The following is a 13,627-nucleotide window of genomic DNA, read 5'->3' as shown; positions in this document are numbered from 1 at the left end:
GTAAAACAAACAAACAAACAAAAACAGCTGGGTCTGTACTCGATTTCACAACTTGAATTTGATTATGGTTTTCAAAATTAAATGTCTTATAGTTAACATATAAATGTAATTTACACGCACCTAGGAAAAATGCATAGGACAATGTGCTTCAAAAGGTCCCCCTGCGATGCTCAGGTCCTGCTGTAATGTAATTTTAGTCCGTCGTTAGGTGGTAGCCAGGCAAAGTGGGTGCGTCATGACTTGTCATGGTAGGGATTATGGTTGGAGTTAAAGTGACGTGATGCTTTAAGATAAGTCTTGGGTTCATACATGTTTAAAATTTGTAATTTTTAGTCCGTTAGTTGGTGGTTGTTAGGAAACGAGATGATGCCTGCCTTTCTATGTAGGCTCTGGAAACAGGTGAAGAGACAATATAGAATGAAAACAAGCTTATTTTTACCCTCAGCCTCCACAGACACATGTACAATTTAACCAAACCAATCTTATGATTATATGGGTCACACGAAACACATATCAACAATAAAACCCGGAAAATACCTATCTATAGCCACAAAAACACGTATAATTTCCACATCCAAAATGGTGTCTCCGTCTTGTTTCTTTACGGTCTTCAACGCAGTACGCTTTTATTTTGTGAATGCAAATATGCTTAATTTCCGGTCTCAATAGCTGGCTGGACATATGTAAATCAGGACCTATAGAGCCTATAGTATGGGTCGGCTCGGTGGGCATAATCAGGGGTGACGGTCTCTCACAAAAACTGCGAGTTAACTGGAAAACAGCCCTTTATGTGAATAACTGAGAAATATTATGGTCTTATGGTTTGAAGTTGTCATACAGTTAATTAAAAGAACGACTCATGTCGAGTTCTTCTCTGTAGATTTACACACCATGTAGTTTTGTTACTCAAGTATTTAAGTCTGTATCTCACGGGTAAACACGAGGGCACCGCATGATTGGAAGGCTCATTATGCGGTCTCACTACCTTAATCAGGCAGGGGGAAACAGATTGTCCACTAGATGGCGACAGAGCATGTCTAATAAAGAAGAAAGAACATGGCTATGAAGGCCACTCATTATACTTCTATTCATTTACTTACTTTGAAAACCCCTTTAACGCTTACACAAGATGCTTTATGTGAGCTCCCTTTTTGATATAAAAACCAGCACAACTATTTTCAAACAATAAAAGTGAAAAGACAGCACTTTGTAACCAGCTTTTACGTCCCCTCAAGTCATCTTAAAAGACAGAAGCTACGGAAGTTTCTGGATTGTTTTTGTGGATGCAGTGGCACCCTGTGTTCACTGAACATAGGTAATGTGAGGATTTCCACTTTAAGGTTGTCTGTTTTTTATCCCACGACACAGAGTGACACATTTTTATTTATTTTTTGTTCATTGTATACTTTTTTGTTGTCTTTTTCACCCTTGTATACAGCGACTTAAACCTCAAATTCTTTTCTACATTTTTCCAACAGATGAGGAAATCAGCAGTTGATACATAACATGGTACACAGCCTTTTAAAAAGTGGTCGACTTCTTCTCTCGGGTGCTCCCTTTAGGGGTCGCCACAGGGATCTGCTCCCATCTCACCCTGTCCCTAGCATCCTCCGGTCACATGTATGTCCTCCTACACTACATCCATGAATCTTTGTGGTCTTTCTGCCCCCTGACCGCTCCATATTCAACAGCCCTATGCCTCGTTTACACATTTCCAGCTATTCCTCTCCAAATTGCTCTGATATGATAATTTCTATCTTGCTAATCCTTTTCACTCCCAGTGAAAATCTTCATTCTTCTACTACTTCCAGACCGACCTCCTGCCTTCATCCAAACATCATAGCAGGTCTCACTACCACTTTCTGTCACAAACCACCTCTGACACTCATCTCCACCCACTTCACCCTGCCTGCACTGTATTCCCCACCTGTGTTGTAAACTGTCCGTTGCGTCAGAACGTTGACCCAAGGTATTTAAATTCATCTACCTTCACTACACCTACTGCTTGCAGATTGTTACACCCATGAGGTGAATCTTTCCAATTCTTTACTCCTTAAAACATCTTTCAGAAAATCAGACACACAGCGTACAATGAGAAGCGTATCCAGTTAAGCCTCATTCAATTGTTGGAAACAACACAGCTCACTCTCAACAACTACATCATTTTTGTCTCTGTATTACTGCCTTCGGTATACTGGTATTGTACAGCAGGCCTTAATTTGAAACTTCATAAAAAGCCCCTTTGTAAAAAAGTAAGAAGTAAAGAGCACATAGGTGTTTCAGCATTTCTTTTATAGAAACATGACTCTCTGAACAGTGCAATCCACTACACTCTTTCAAAAGGCAAAACATGGAAACGAACAGATTTTGATGAATTCCCAGCAGCACCCTAATTACTCATGAATACATGGATTTCATATAATTCACACAAAAGCACACAGGGTTAGGCCGGCCACAGTAAGTGACTAACATCTACATCAATGTTTGACTCAGACATACAGTACAGGTATGAGGAGTAATGTGAGACATTTATTTGGGAATAGGTTTGTGCTACTATTTTACTTAGATACATTCAAAACTACTAACATAAAAAAAGACCTGTGTGTCAATGACCAATTTCTGTCGTGAGCAGCTGGGTATCACAGCTGGTTAATATCGATTTATTCATTTTTATTTTTTATTTTTACACAGTGTGCAGTATCACAAAAGGTAAACTGATTGAAATGAAAGTGGCAAAACCGTGTATATATATATATATATATATATATATATATATAAAAATGTTTTTGAACGTGGGTGTATGGGTTGAGGGGCGGATTGAAGATCAGTAGCTCAGGTAGAAAGCGCCACACCTCAGATCAGGTGCACACAGACTACTCTTTGTTTATCTCTCTAAATAAACAACAGTAGGGTGTTGTGGGTTGTCACGAGTCCCAGTGCTCATCCTCTGCGGTGTCTGTTGCTTGCAGATTTGGGAAGTCTGTGTGTTCTGGCTGACATCTAGCAGTCGCAGGCACGACCTACAGAGACACACACAAAGGAAAGCATGGTTGACTTTCTTCCTGAAAATATGATCGCCAACATGAGGCACAAACGGGGTCCTTTAGTAGGGTCTGCATGACTTTGCTTTAATCTGCAATATAACTCAAACTGCATTTTTTTTAAAAAAATTAAACCTCTAGACTTTAGAGAACACTGTGACAAAACATTGCAGATTTAACTGGGATCTTGTGACAGCAGTAAACATATTTAGAGAAATAACTACTGAAAAGTGTGACTTTTTTTATTAGGCATTAAAAAAAGGAAAGAAGAAGCAAAATACTTCAAAAACAAACAAATAAAAAACACCCCCCAGCTCAACCCCATCATGGCAAGTGAGGCCGTAACAACGTAGCAATCATAATTTTATGTAAAATGATGAATGTTTGTGGCTCTTTGTAGAAAATCCACTCTTTGTTATATGCTGCTCATCATCTGAGAATGAACGTCAGAAAGAGGAAGAGTGTGTGGGCCTGTGAGTGGAAACTGCCTAACAGTGCAGTATGTCCCTGTGGGATCCTGCTGAGTTGCCTGTATACACACCCAGTGTTTTTTTTCCATATGGGCCACCTGTGTGTTTGTCCTATATTAAAGCTGCTAAAATCAAAACAGCTTGGCCTCAGTATCAACAGCTCCAACACAGAGTATACAAATTAACAATATTTCTGTGTGTTAAAAAAAAAACAAAAAACGCTAAAAAATGCAAAGTTAAATGAAACAGCAGTACTTTTTGCCTTCCTCTCTCCTTCCCTTCTCTGCCTGCCAGACTCCCAGAGTCCCTGCACCTGTTGAACAGCGAGGTCTGTGCCATCTCAGTCCAGCACTATGAGCGTTTTCCATTCTGTGTCAGTGTGTGCGTGCGTGTGAGAGACACATGGGGATGTCTACAGTGAAGCAGATGGACCGAGTATATATAACTTGAGATCTAGGCAGGATGCCAAGTGGGTGATAAAATTGTGAATATGTTGATAAGAGAAGAAGTTGTTTATCCGGCTTCACACAACTCATAGGTATGCATTAAAAAGCTGAAATAGAGTGTCCTATACAGGAACAAAATATTCCATTTCCAATATTTATAACTTCATCACATGACAGAACATCAAACTTTTTTCCTCTTTTTCACTCAGTTTAACTGTCTAATGAGTGTTTTTGTTATAAACATTTATGTGGTTGTTCCCCCACTTAGAAGAACTTTATCTTTGCTCTCTGAGAGGAGCCTGCACACTGTGCCGAATGGGACATTAAATGGACTGGCCTGTAATCGGACACACGTGAGGCTGACCAGTCAGTCACTGATTCAGGGTGAGAATGCTGGACAACAGTCTCTGGCCGGTCGACTGGTGCACCTTTAGTTTGTGAACCAGTTAATAAGGTAAAGAGTGTTGTCAATGGGGCGACCGTGGCTCAGGGGGTTGGCGAGAGTGAATGAATAGTGGTATTGTAAAGCGCTTTGGGTGCCTTGAAAAGCACTATATAAATCCAATCCATTATTATTATTATTATTATTATTATTAATAATCAGGATGTATGCATTACCTTGATCGGTAAGCATCTGCTGAGCATTGCTTCCTGTCCTCCGCCTGCAAAGAGAAGCAAGAATTCAAGAATTGGGGTTGAAAAAAACAAAACAAAAGCCTAACATGACTTGCAAGATAATATTTGATATGCGGTGCCATTAAGGTCCGTCCACACTGGAAGTGCTTTGTTTCTTGTGCATTGCTTTGAAACTGAGGGCTGGTTGCAGATATTCGAGGCTCCAGTTGTCAGGAGTATCCTGTGCTCTCATTGGCAGTTGCTTCAATCGCTTAGCTGGAAGTGCCACACAAAATGTGAGAAAAGTTTATCTCAGGTCCTGGCCGCTTCATGTTGCCAGCGGTTATTTAACCTGTAGTCACTTGTAGTCAAATGTGATCACTTTCTGTGGTCTCTGGTGGGCACATTGCTGCAAAACATTTCCGGTGTGGCCGCAGCGTTAGTTTACTCCTGTTACACAGATGTTTTTTTAAATATTTCGATGACAGCTCACCTCTTATTCTGGTTGAACTTGCACCTGCAGTGGCCGCCTGAAGTGAGAGAAAAGAAGCAAAGATGACTGCGTGCCTTTGATGGAGTCTATTTATAGCTGTGCATATATTTGTATAATGCATGTATCTGTGAGTATTTTGCCACTTACTGAGAAGGATGGTGATGCCAATGAGACAGAGAACGGCAGCTAGGATGAGGCCTCCGACACGCAGTCTGTGATAGTCTGCACGAACACATCATGTTAGCCATTAGACAACAACAACAACTTGAAGTAAAAAAAAAAAAAATAGTCAGACAAAAGGTCGAGACTGAAATCGATGCACCAACAAGTAAATAAATATTATAGACATTTACCCAACAATATTTATATTGCATTCTTCTTTTATATAAGGGTGCAACAATCAATATAAGGCATCATCTTCTTACTTTAATCAACTGACATAAGACAGTAATAAATTTACAGATAATTACCAAAGGTGAAGGGGTCATCTTCCGCTGTAGGAACAGAAATAAAGAGGATCAGTTAAAAGCAGACACACGGGAAACATTCAGAAACATCTAAGTAGTGTTATCATCAGTGGTATTATCAGAGTTACTAAATCGTGGCATGCCTAAGTGTCAGGAGGACAGGTTTCAAACATTAGGCTCTATTGAATCTGACGTCCAGGACTGTACTTACCGTTCTGTTCTTCTGCGAACACCAGGGACACAACTGCAAGGGATCAGACACAACAGTGAAACAGAGCCAATCTCGTGCTGCTGATAAGAGATCTTGAAAGTGGAAGCTGATGTTAAACTATTTCATGCAGCATTCAAAGAAAGGCAATGAAATTCTCTCAGTGGCAATTCATAAATACCCCTTAAAGCTTTCGTATTTAAAATTATAAATAAAGCTCCGTTTCACCAAATATCATCTCTAGTTTCCACTTGATGAAGCCTCGCTTCATTACCAATGGAAACTACACTGTCAGAAATTAGTTCCACATACGGTGCTGTGAAAATGTATTTCCCCCCACTTCCTCATTTATTGTTTTCTTTTTAATGTAACATATTAATGACACTTAAATGTTTCTGATAAAACATTTTATTTTTAGACAAATATAATCAAAGTGAATACTAACATGCAATTAAAAAAAAAAAAAAAGAAAAAAAAAAGGATTTTATTTATCATGGGAGAAAAGTTACCCAGACCTATTTGACCCTGTGTGAAAGAGTTTGGTTTGAGGTCACAATAAAATATCTCGATCAGTTTTCACTCAAGATTGTTTTTTTTTGGGTGGGTGGGTGTGGGGGGGGGGGGGGGGGGGGGTGTATTTTGAGCCATTCACAGGTGGACACGTGGTATATCTAACTGAAGTGTTCTTGAGCTTTAGGACATGAACTGATGGATGGACATTCTCCTTCAGGACTTTCTGGTAGAGAGCAGAAAGCAGCCCAGACCATCACACTACTGCCACCATGTTTGACTGTTAGAATCTCGTCAGTGTTTAGAATATTTTCTGCAAAGTTTTGGGGGTCATCAAGTTTTTTTGGTAAATGTGAGAAGAACCTTTGGGTTCTTTCTGGTCAGCGGTGGTTTTCTCCTTAGAACTCTCCAATAGATGCCATTTTTGCTCGATCTTTTTCTTGTTGTTTAATCATGAACTCTGACCTTAACTAAGACTAAGTGAGGCCTGCAGTTCTTTAGTTGTTGTTCTGATTTCTTTTGTGACTTCCTGCATGATTTCTCCAATCATCAAGTATTTTTTAATTTATGATTTAATAATTGAGGCAATTACTTTTTCACACAGGTAGGTTTGAATACCCTTTTCCCTTAATAAATTACATCATCATTTAAAAAGTGCATTTTGTATTTACCCAGGTAGTCTTTGTCTAGTTTTTCAATTTGATGTGCAAGAAAAAGGAAAATCAGAAAGAAGCATATACTTTTACACAGTACTGCATTACTGTAAACTTAATTAAACCAAGACTGAAATGGTGACCAGATGATATCTGTAGCCACTCATGAACTCTGCTGTTTATTTTCTCCCCCCACCACGTTATCAGGAGTCCTCAAATATTTGTACAATGTTCTGACAGGAGAGAGACTTGCAAGCTCTGTTAGAAGGAAGTGAAGCTAACTGGTCATGCTTTCCAATTTAACAAATGAATGAAAATAACTTAAGTTTCTCATTTTAGAAAAAAAACAAAAAAAACAAAAACGTGATACAATTTTTTCCCCCCACACTATATTAAAAGACTTGAGTTTTACTTACTTGTCATTAACACCAAAACACAGATCTTCAACATCTTCAGGATTTACATAAGGACAGAAACACAAGCTCTAGTTAGTTGAAACATCCAGAACTTCATGTTTCACTTGTGCATGCATGTTGACTGAAACCATTAACTTCTAGTCAGTACAAGGCTCTGGCTAGTACCAGCCAACAAAGTCAACAGACATGATGCAACATTTAGCCTCACAGTATTTTCTGAGGGGCAGTAAAAGGACTAAACACACAGAGATACGCTTACAGGACATGCATCTGTCCCCTTTGAAGCACACACAAAGTCAAATGATCAAATTCAAATGGATACAAAGTGGCCCCTCCTGCTTTATTTTCACACACAGAAACTTGAGCTGATGTTGATGGACACAAAGTGCTCTAATGGAGCCTCAACAGGAGAATTACATCTCTCGTGCATACTGCATTGCACTGCTGCCATCTTAAAGCACCGAAGCATTAATGTTCTATAGCCTGAATATAGACCACATTCTAATGTCATCATGCATTATATATTGTGTGGCCACAGCTATGGTGACTGTCCAGGTGTTTGAAGTTTCCTGTCAGTTTTTTTTAAGTCTTCTTTGTAAATTAGCTTTCACTTGCAGATAAACAGGATAAATCCACAAGAATATGGTAAGTGCACTCAAACTTCACAGCTATTTCTGTCTGAAAAAACAAGAACAAAACAACTGAATTCAACTTTTTTTAAAGGTGAACTGTGCATTGGCCAATTGAGCTATTTCTACTGTTGCCTGAGGAGCTTGGAAGAAAAGCATCTGGACTTCTTTAAGTTTCTTGAAGACGTTTCTCCTGTCATCCCAGAAGCTTCCTCAGGTCTAGGAGCAATGGTGTTCCCTTAGAAGTGAAGAAGATTCTCAGATGAGAGGTGAAATGTCTTCAAGAAACTTGGAGAAGTCCAGATGCTTTTCTTTCCAAGCTCCTTAGACTAAGACGACCTAGATACATCTATAAACTTGTGTCACTGTTTATAGAGAAATGTATTTCCAGAGAAGGGCACCCATATTAAACACACTATCTGAGGTATTTGTGCTGTGTGAGGTGGAATATCGGAGCAGGGGTATCATGTGCTCTCAGAAAGGACACGCCTTAACCCCCTGCCCCTGAAAGAAAAAAACCAGGGCAGCGATTTTCCACTTGGCATAAACATTCACACATGGGAAACCTTTAAAAAGTCTGGCATCCCCTGACATCCTGAGACAATGGGTTGGTCTGAGTTTTCAGTCATAGACTATAAGACTTTTGCAAAGATCTGGGATCTTGACAGGATTAGTTTTTTTTCCCCCAAGACTGCAACGAGATTCTTTTTGGGATTATTCTCCATCATGCTCCTGGTGGAAATTTACAAGAAGAAAAGCTGTTGATCCATGGGGGAGAAACAGAAGCAGCGTTTAGTAACGACTGCCTTGGATTGAATGTTGTTTGCATGAGGCCAGACACAAAAGTTAAGATAACATTAAAGAGAGAGGGCTCCGACTGAGCTTTGCGGCCACCTTACACCAAACAAACCAGATGGGGGACACAAATTTAGCAAAACTGTCATGTATGCCCTGCAGCATTTGTCTGTGAACTGAAAGGCTGCCATAAGAGGAGATCTGAGTGCACCCCTAGTTACTTGTCAAATTTGATGCCCCACTTAGCTTGTCTAAACTGTCCTGAAACCAGTAACAGCTTACCACTTACCCCCCTCTGTTTTTCATGAAACTACTATTTCCTGTAATTTCATGAGAAACATGAGAAATTATTGATTTTCTCCACCATACTTGATATGGGAAAGACTATCTTTGGATTTTGGACTGACAGACAAAAACAGACACCTGCCAATGATCTGATGGGTCTGTGAGAAAATCTGTATTTTTCACGTGTCATTTTATATACAAAATTATTAAATTGGTCAATTAATCTGGTATCTTCTAGCATTTTTGCTTGTGTGAAAGGGAGACATGGTGGTCACTATAAAGAATGTAAGCAAGAACAATGTGTCTCCCTGTTCAGCTGGTGGTATTTCGGAGTTTGGCAGCAAAGAGGAGAAAAAGAAGATCAGGACGAGCGCCTCCATCACAGTGCCTCCCCACAGCAACCCAAGGCGAGCCAGGGGGAATGCACAGTTGCTGGAAATAGGCCAACAACCACTGGAGAATGGTTTACCTAGTTAGAAAGGCACCGGGGGAGAGAGAAAGGTGGGAGAAACAAAGGCAAAAGCAGACAGAAAGACAGTAAGAGAGAACAAAGATGGAAAAAAAGAAGGGCAGCTGAAAGGTCAGGCAGGGGAGAGAAAGGTGGCGCCTCCCAGCTCCTACTGAAAGATCATATTCTAACGCAAATGTTAGTGTAGGGTGGGGCGAGGCAGTAAGTGATGAAGGTGTGTATCCCAATCATTGTGTTCATGACTTGCAGAAACATAAGAACAAACCACCTGGTGTGTAAGTAAAGTGTTCAAACTTGGCCAGAATATGCGGATTGTTCATGAATAACTCACATTTACACAACTACTAGATTTTTCATGTATAAAAAGAACAAGAAAAGCTGCAGATCTTCAAATTGTAAATGCTGGAAACATCAATCTATATTGTATTTTTGTTTAAAAACCTACAAGAGTCACTGGCTAATCATCCTGTTGTTTCTGACCTAATTTAGTTATGGTTTCAGGCCACTTGGAAATTACAAATGTTTCCAGAGAACCACTAAAAACCTATATTCACAACTGCGGGCACCAACTCCCCGTGGAGCTTCTTCTGCTCCAAGGATAAAGAGCTTTCTGTTCTGGCTCTCCCCGCCTGTCTCCGACTATCCCTCGCGTTTTGTTGTCAGCTCTCGGAGCATCCCTCTCCCTCCTGACCTCGGGAGTGCTTTACACTCCGTCTCATGCTCTCTTGCTGCGTCCTTTCACCCATTGCTTCTTTCACTTCATCTTCTCTGTCCTCATCAGAAAGTGTTCAGCAATCGCATGTTTGTTTAAACACTGCTGTTTCATACAGCTCTTCTGTTTTTTAAGCTCCTGTTACCCTTCCAGTGCCCTCCAGTCAGTTTAGACCTCTCCTTTATTCTCTACACTCTTCAGTTCCTGGACACGCTTCGTCACGTCCTTGCACTTTCCCCAGCATTCTCTCGTTTATCCCTTCCCTTACAAATTCCCTTGAAGATAGGCTCTCTACTCTATACACTCGAGCCCATGGTGAGCTTCCCTTTTCCGCCCAACACTCCTTCTCCTCCCTTTTCTACAAGTGAGGTTACGCAATAAACTTCAGCTACGTTCCACTTCGACTTCTGCTAACAAGTAAAGCTTCTGCAAACTGATTTTTAAGTAACGTGAACATTTTGTGATCAGAATTTTTTCCTTGTGTTGGTGCTACTGCAGGAAAGATCGTAGGGATCCAAAATACACAAGGAGCGCTCCTCGGCTACCATTCAGTGTCAAGAAGATGATCTTTGGGGAATGAAATGAGCAAAGCACACAAACATGTGAGCACCTCGGCTTTGAATGTGAGCCAACTGCCAGTTCCACCAGATCATGCTTAAGCTGCTTAACTATGTTTTGAGCCATGAGGGTAAAGTACAAAATGAATCAGTGATACAAGTACGCGTGTATGAAAAACACACGCATGCAGTACGTTATAACTACACTCTAAGTCTTAATATCAGAGCTTCCTCTACTGTGTGTGTGTTTACAGCATGTATGACTTGGTTTCTGTCTTCTAACAATCCCCCCACCCCCCGTCCACCTGTTTGAATGCTGGACACTGGTGTGCTTGGGGTCATGTAATGCACTACAAAGCCAGCTGCCTATTTTCAGAGGCATTTTTTTATTCCTAAATTAGAAGCAGTGAATTCCAGTATGCAAAACATCCTGTACGAGTCACACACCCACAGGGAAGTCTTTGTCCTCGAAGAAACACACTGCACACAGTGTGAACCTGCTTTAACCAATACTTTTCCTCTACTTGCCCAAGACAGAGCAGAACCTCCCTTCACTTTGTGACTCCGGCGTTTGATGATTTTCCAGAAACGAAAGGCTGGAAACGAAATGTGTGATCACAAATGCAAGCTGAAAACAGCAACCACAAAATGGGCTCTGTTGTTGCAAAACTGTGTGGACTCCATTGACAAGTAAAGAGAAACAAGCAACAGAGAAAGGAAGGAAGAGGCATGAGGTGGAGGAGATCAGCACTGGCAAAGAAAATGAAAGAGTGACAAAACTGAAAAAAAAGGGAAAGAAATACATCACATGACATAGGAGAGAGGGAGAGTGCGGTTGGGTAAGAGAGGGGAAGAGGAGGGACACAGAGAGGGAGTGGAGCATACTAAAGCCATGAATCACTCATGGAAACCACAGTGGAAACCACCACAGTGAGCGGCTAGAAACAGTCTTTATGTTGTAGAGTCATACTCAGCAGATCAACAAAGACCGTACATTTCCATAATTTAACCTCCTCTTACACCCATCAATCTCCCAAGTGCTGACTAGCAGCTGCTCAAAACAAAATTTTTTGGAAGACCTCTATCATCTGTTTCTCTTCCAACATTATCCCAGAGAAGGAAAGGAAATGCTCTGAAGGTCACAGTCACATGGCTGATCTAAAATCAATGTCTTCTTGTTGCAGTTTCTAAATTTGTGTTTGTCAGCCACTGAACTGATGCAATTAGGAAAGGTGAGCAGCAAGTGTGCCACCTAAGAGCGCTTCCTCGTCCTCCCTTTTCTCTCCACTGCTGGTCCCGTTTTCTTTTTAGGCTTTTGTAATTTACATGAGGAGGAGAGGACGTCCAGACAAGTCTGTCTCAGCTAAGAAAGGAAAGAAAACGCCATTGCAAATACTTTGACTATATAAGTGAAGTTATTATCATCACAAAATCATCTTATTTAGCTTCTGTCCTGTCTTCTTACCATCTCTTCTATTATATCACCAGCCTATTATCCTAATGTTTGCCCCCTAGCTTATATCACTGGAAAAACAGGGAAGAACTGTTGGGAGAGAGTTGATCATCATTTTCCACAGAGTACATTTGCTCTGCAGCACTCCCATCACGTCTTTGCACAACACATTTCACAGCCTCACTGTGGTTATTTGGTTCTGTGGGGGCTTTATTTTGGTGGAAAGTTAACTTATTTGCTCCATATCTGAATTCCTTGTGCTCTTGCAGAGTCTTCTTTGCACATGCACAGTCTGTATCTGAAACCATGACGATCAAATGATTGCTTTGATAAATTAGCAGCATGCTATGCATGTCCTGTGCAACATAATCTGACTGCCTGTGTCCTTGTCCCACTCTGTCCTGGTGGCACACAGTCACTTCTGCTCTTATCAGCTGGTCACACATACCATTTTGCAGTCCTGTTAAAAAAAAGACCGTGTATACAGCCTACAGTATGAGCACGTTAGAAAAGTCTAAAGTAGGAAAGCTTACAACCGAAAACGGAAAAATAATGTGCGCTTTTTAAAAATCCAACTCCTTATTGGTGCGATAAAATATGCCGCAAATATTCCTTTGAGTTTTTCCTCTTATCTGATGAATTTAAACAAGGACCTATCTACAAAAAGCTGGTGTACATTAAGCCTGTTGAGCACTTAAAAAAATAGCAAAGAAGGTGATGGACACACGCACGCAAATAAGCGCGTGCAGTCCCGTTGTCCTGGCACTGGTGGGCTCGATGGAAACGGCCAAATAGACGTTATAGGCGCCTGACGCTCTGCTTTTCCGCCTACGTTGTATTTACTCGTCTTATTTGAACCTTTAAGTGTAGAAAAACACAATAACAAAGTTTTCCCCCCCCAAAAGTTCTTCTTTTCTAAGATGACAACCTAAATGTGACGTGACCCTACAATTAGCCCGGAATGAGATTAACGCTTTCAACTGACGAAAAAAAACGTAACTTCATCAACAAATTTCCGCAACTAAGGATAGACGAGGGCGTCACTGCTGTGTGAAATGTGAGCTAATTTATTTGTTTCGGCACTTACCTTTGTGTTTAGCAGCGACAAGCAAATCACGAGGAAATTTCTCACGAGCGGACGGATACGTGACACTGAAACTGCGACTTCTCTCCACGCGCTGCGCCAACACCCTGCCTTCAGCACTCCGTGACACTCTACAGGTTGGCTGGGTTTTAGGGAAAAGGGGGCAGAGTTTAAACTGCTGGAGCTTTGTTGCCGTATCCTGATCCCAGGTCAGTTTTTGGGGGTTACGTTTGTCAGCAGAAGGGTTGGCGGCTGGAGAAGAGCTGGGTGTGGAAGCTGATCCAGAGTCAGTTGTAGGCGCAGAGTTGGAGAGGAGGGGAATGT

General features: G+C 41.0%; 1 protein-coding gene across 1 annotated transcript; it reads right to left on the bottom strand.

Annotated features, from left to right (window-relative positions):
• Window positions 1-2,271: 2,271 nt before the first annotated feature.
• Window positions 2,272-13,456, bottom strand: fxyd3 (FXYD domain containing ion transport regulator 3). The gene is made up of 8 exons (XM_080895522.1): window positions 13,307-13,456; window positions 7,320-7,353; window positions 5,744-5,776; window positions 5,536-5,559; window positions 5,213-5,287; window positions 5,066-5,102; window positions 4,576-4,619; window positions 2,272-3,020 (listed from the first exon to the last, which is right to left on the bottom strand). Exons 2-8 carry the CDS (start codon window positions 7,351-7,353, stop codon window positions 3,001-3,003), a joined length of 267 nt encoding a protein of 88 aa, XP_080751648.1. The 5' UTR covers window positions 13,307-13,456; the 3' UTR covers window positions 2,272-3,000.
• Between the last annotated feature and the right edge of the window lie 171 nt (window positions 13,457-13,627).

Source organism: Rhamphochromis sp. 'chilingali' (assembly GCF_963969265.1).
Source record: "Rhamphochromis sp. 'chilingali' genome assembly, chromosome: 11".
In the NCBI taxonomy this organism is placed as follows: domain Eukaryota; kingdom Metazoa; phylum Chordata; class Actinopteri; order Cichliformes; family Cichlidae; genus Rhamphochromis; species Rhamphochromis sp. 'chilingali'.
The sequence above is the reverse complement of the archived record's forward strand: the minus strand, read 5'-3'. Positions and strand labels throughout refer to the sequence as shown.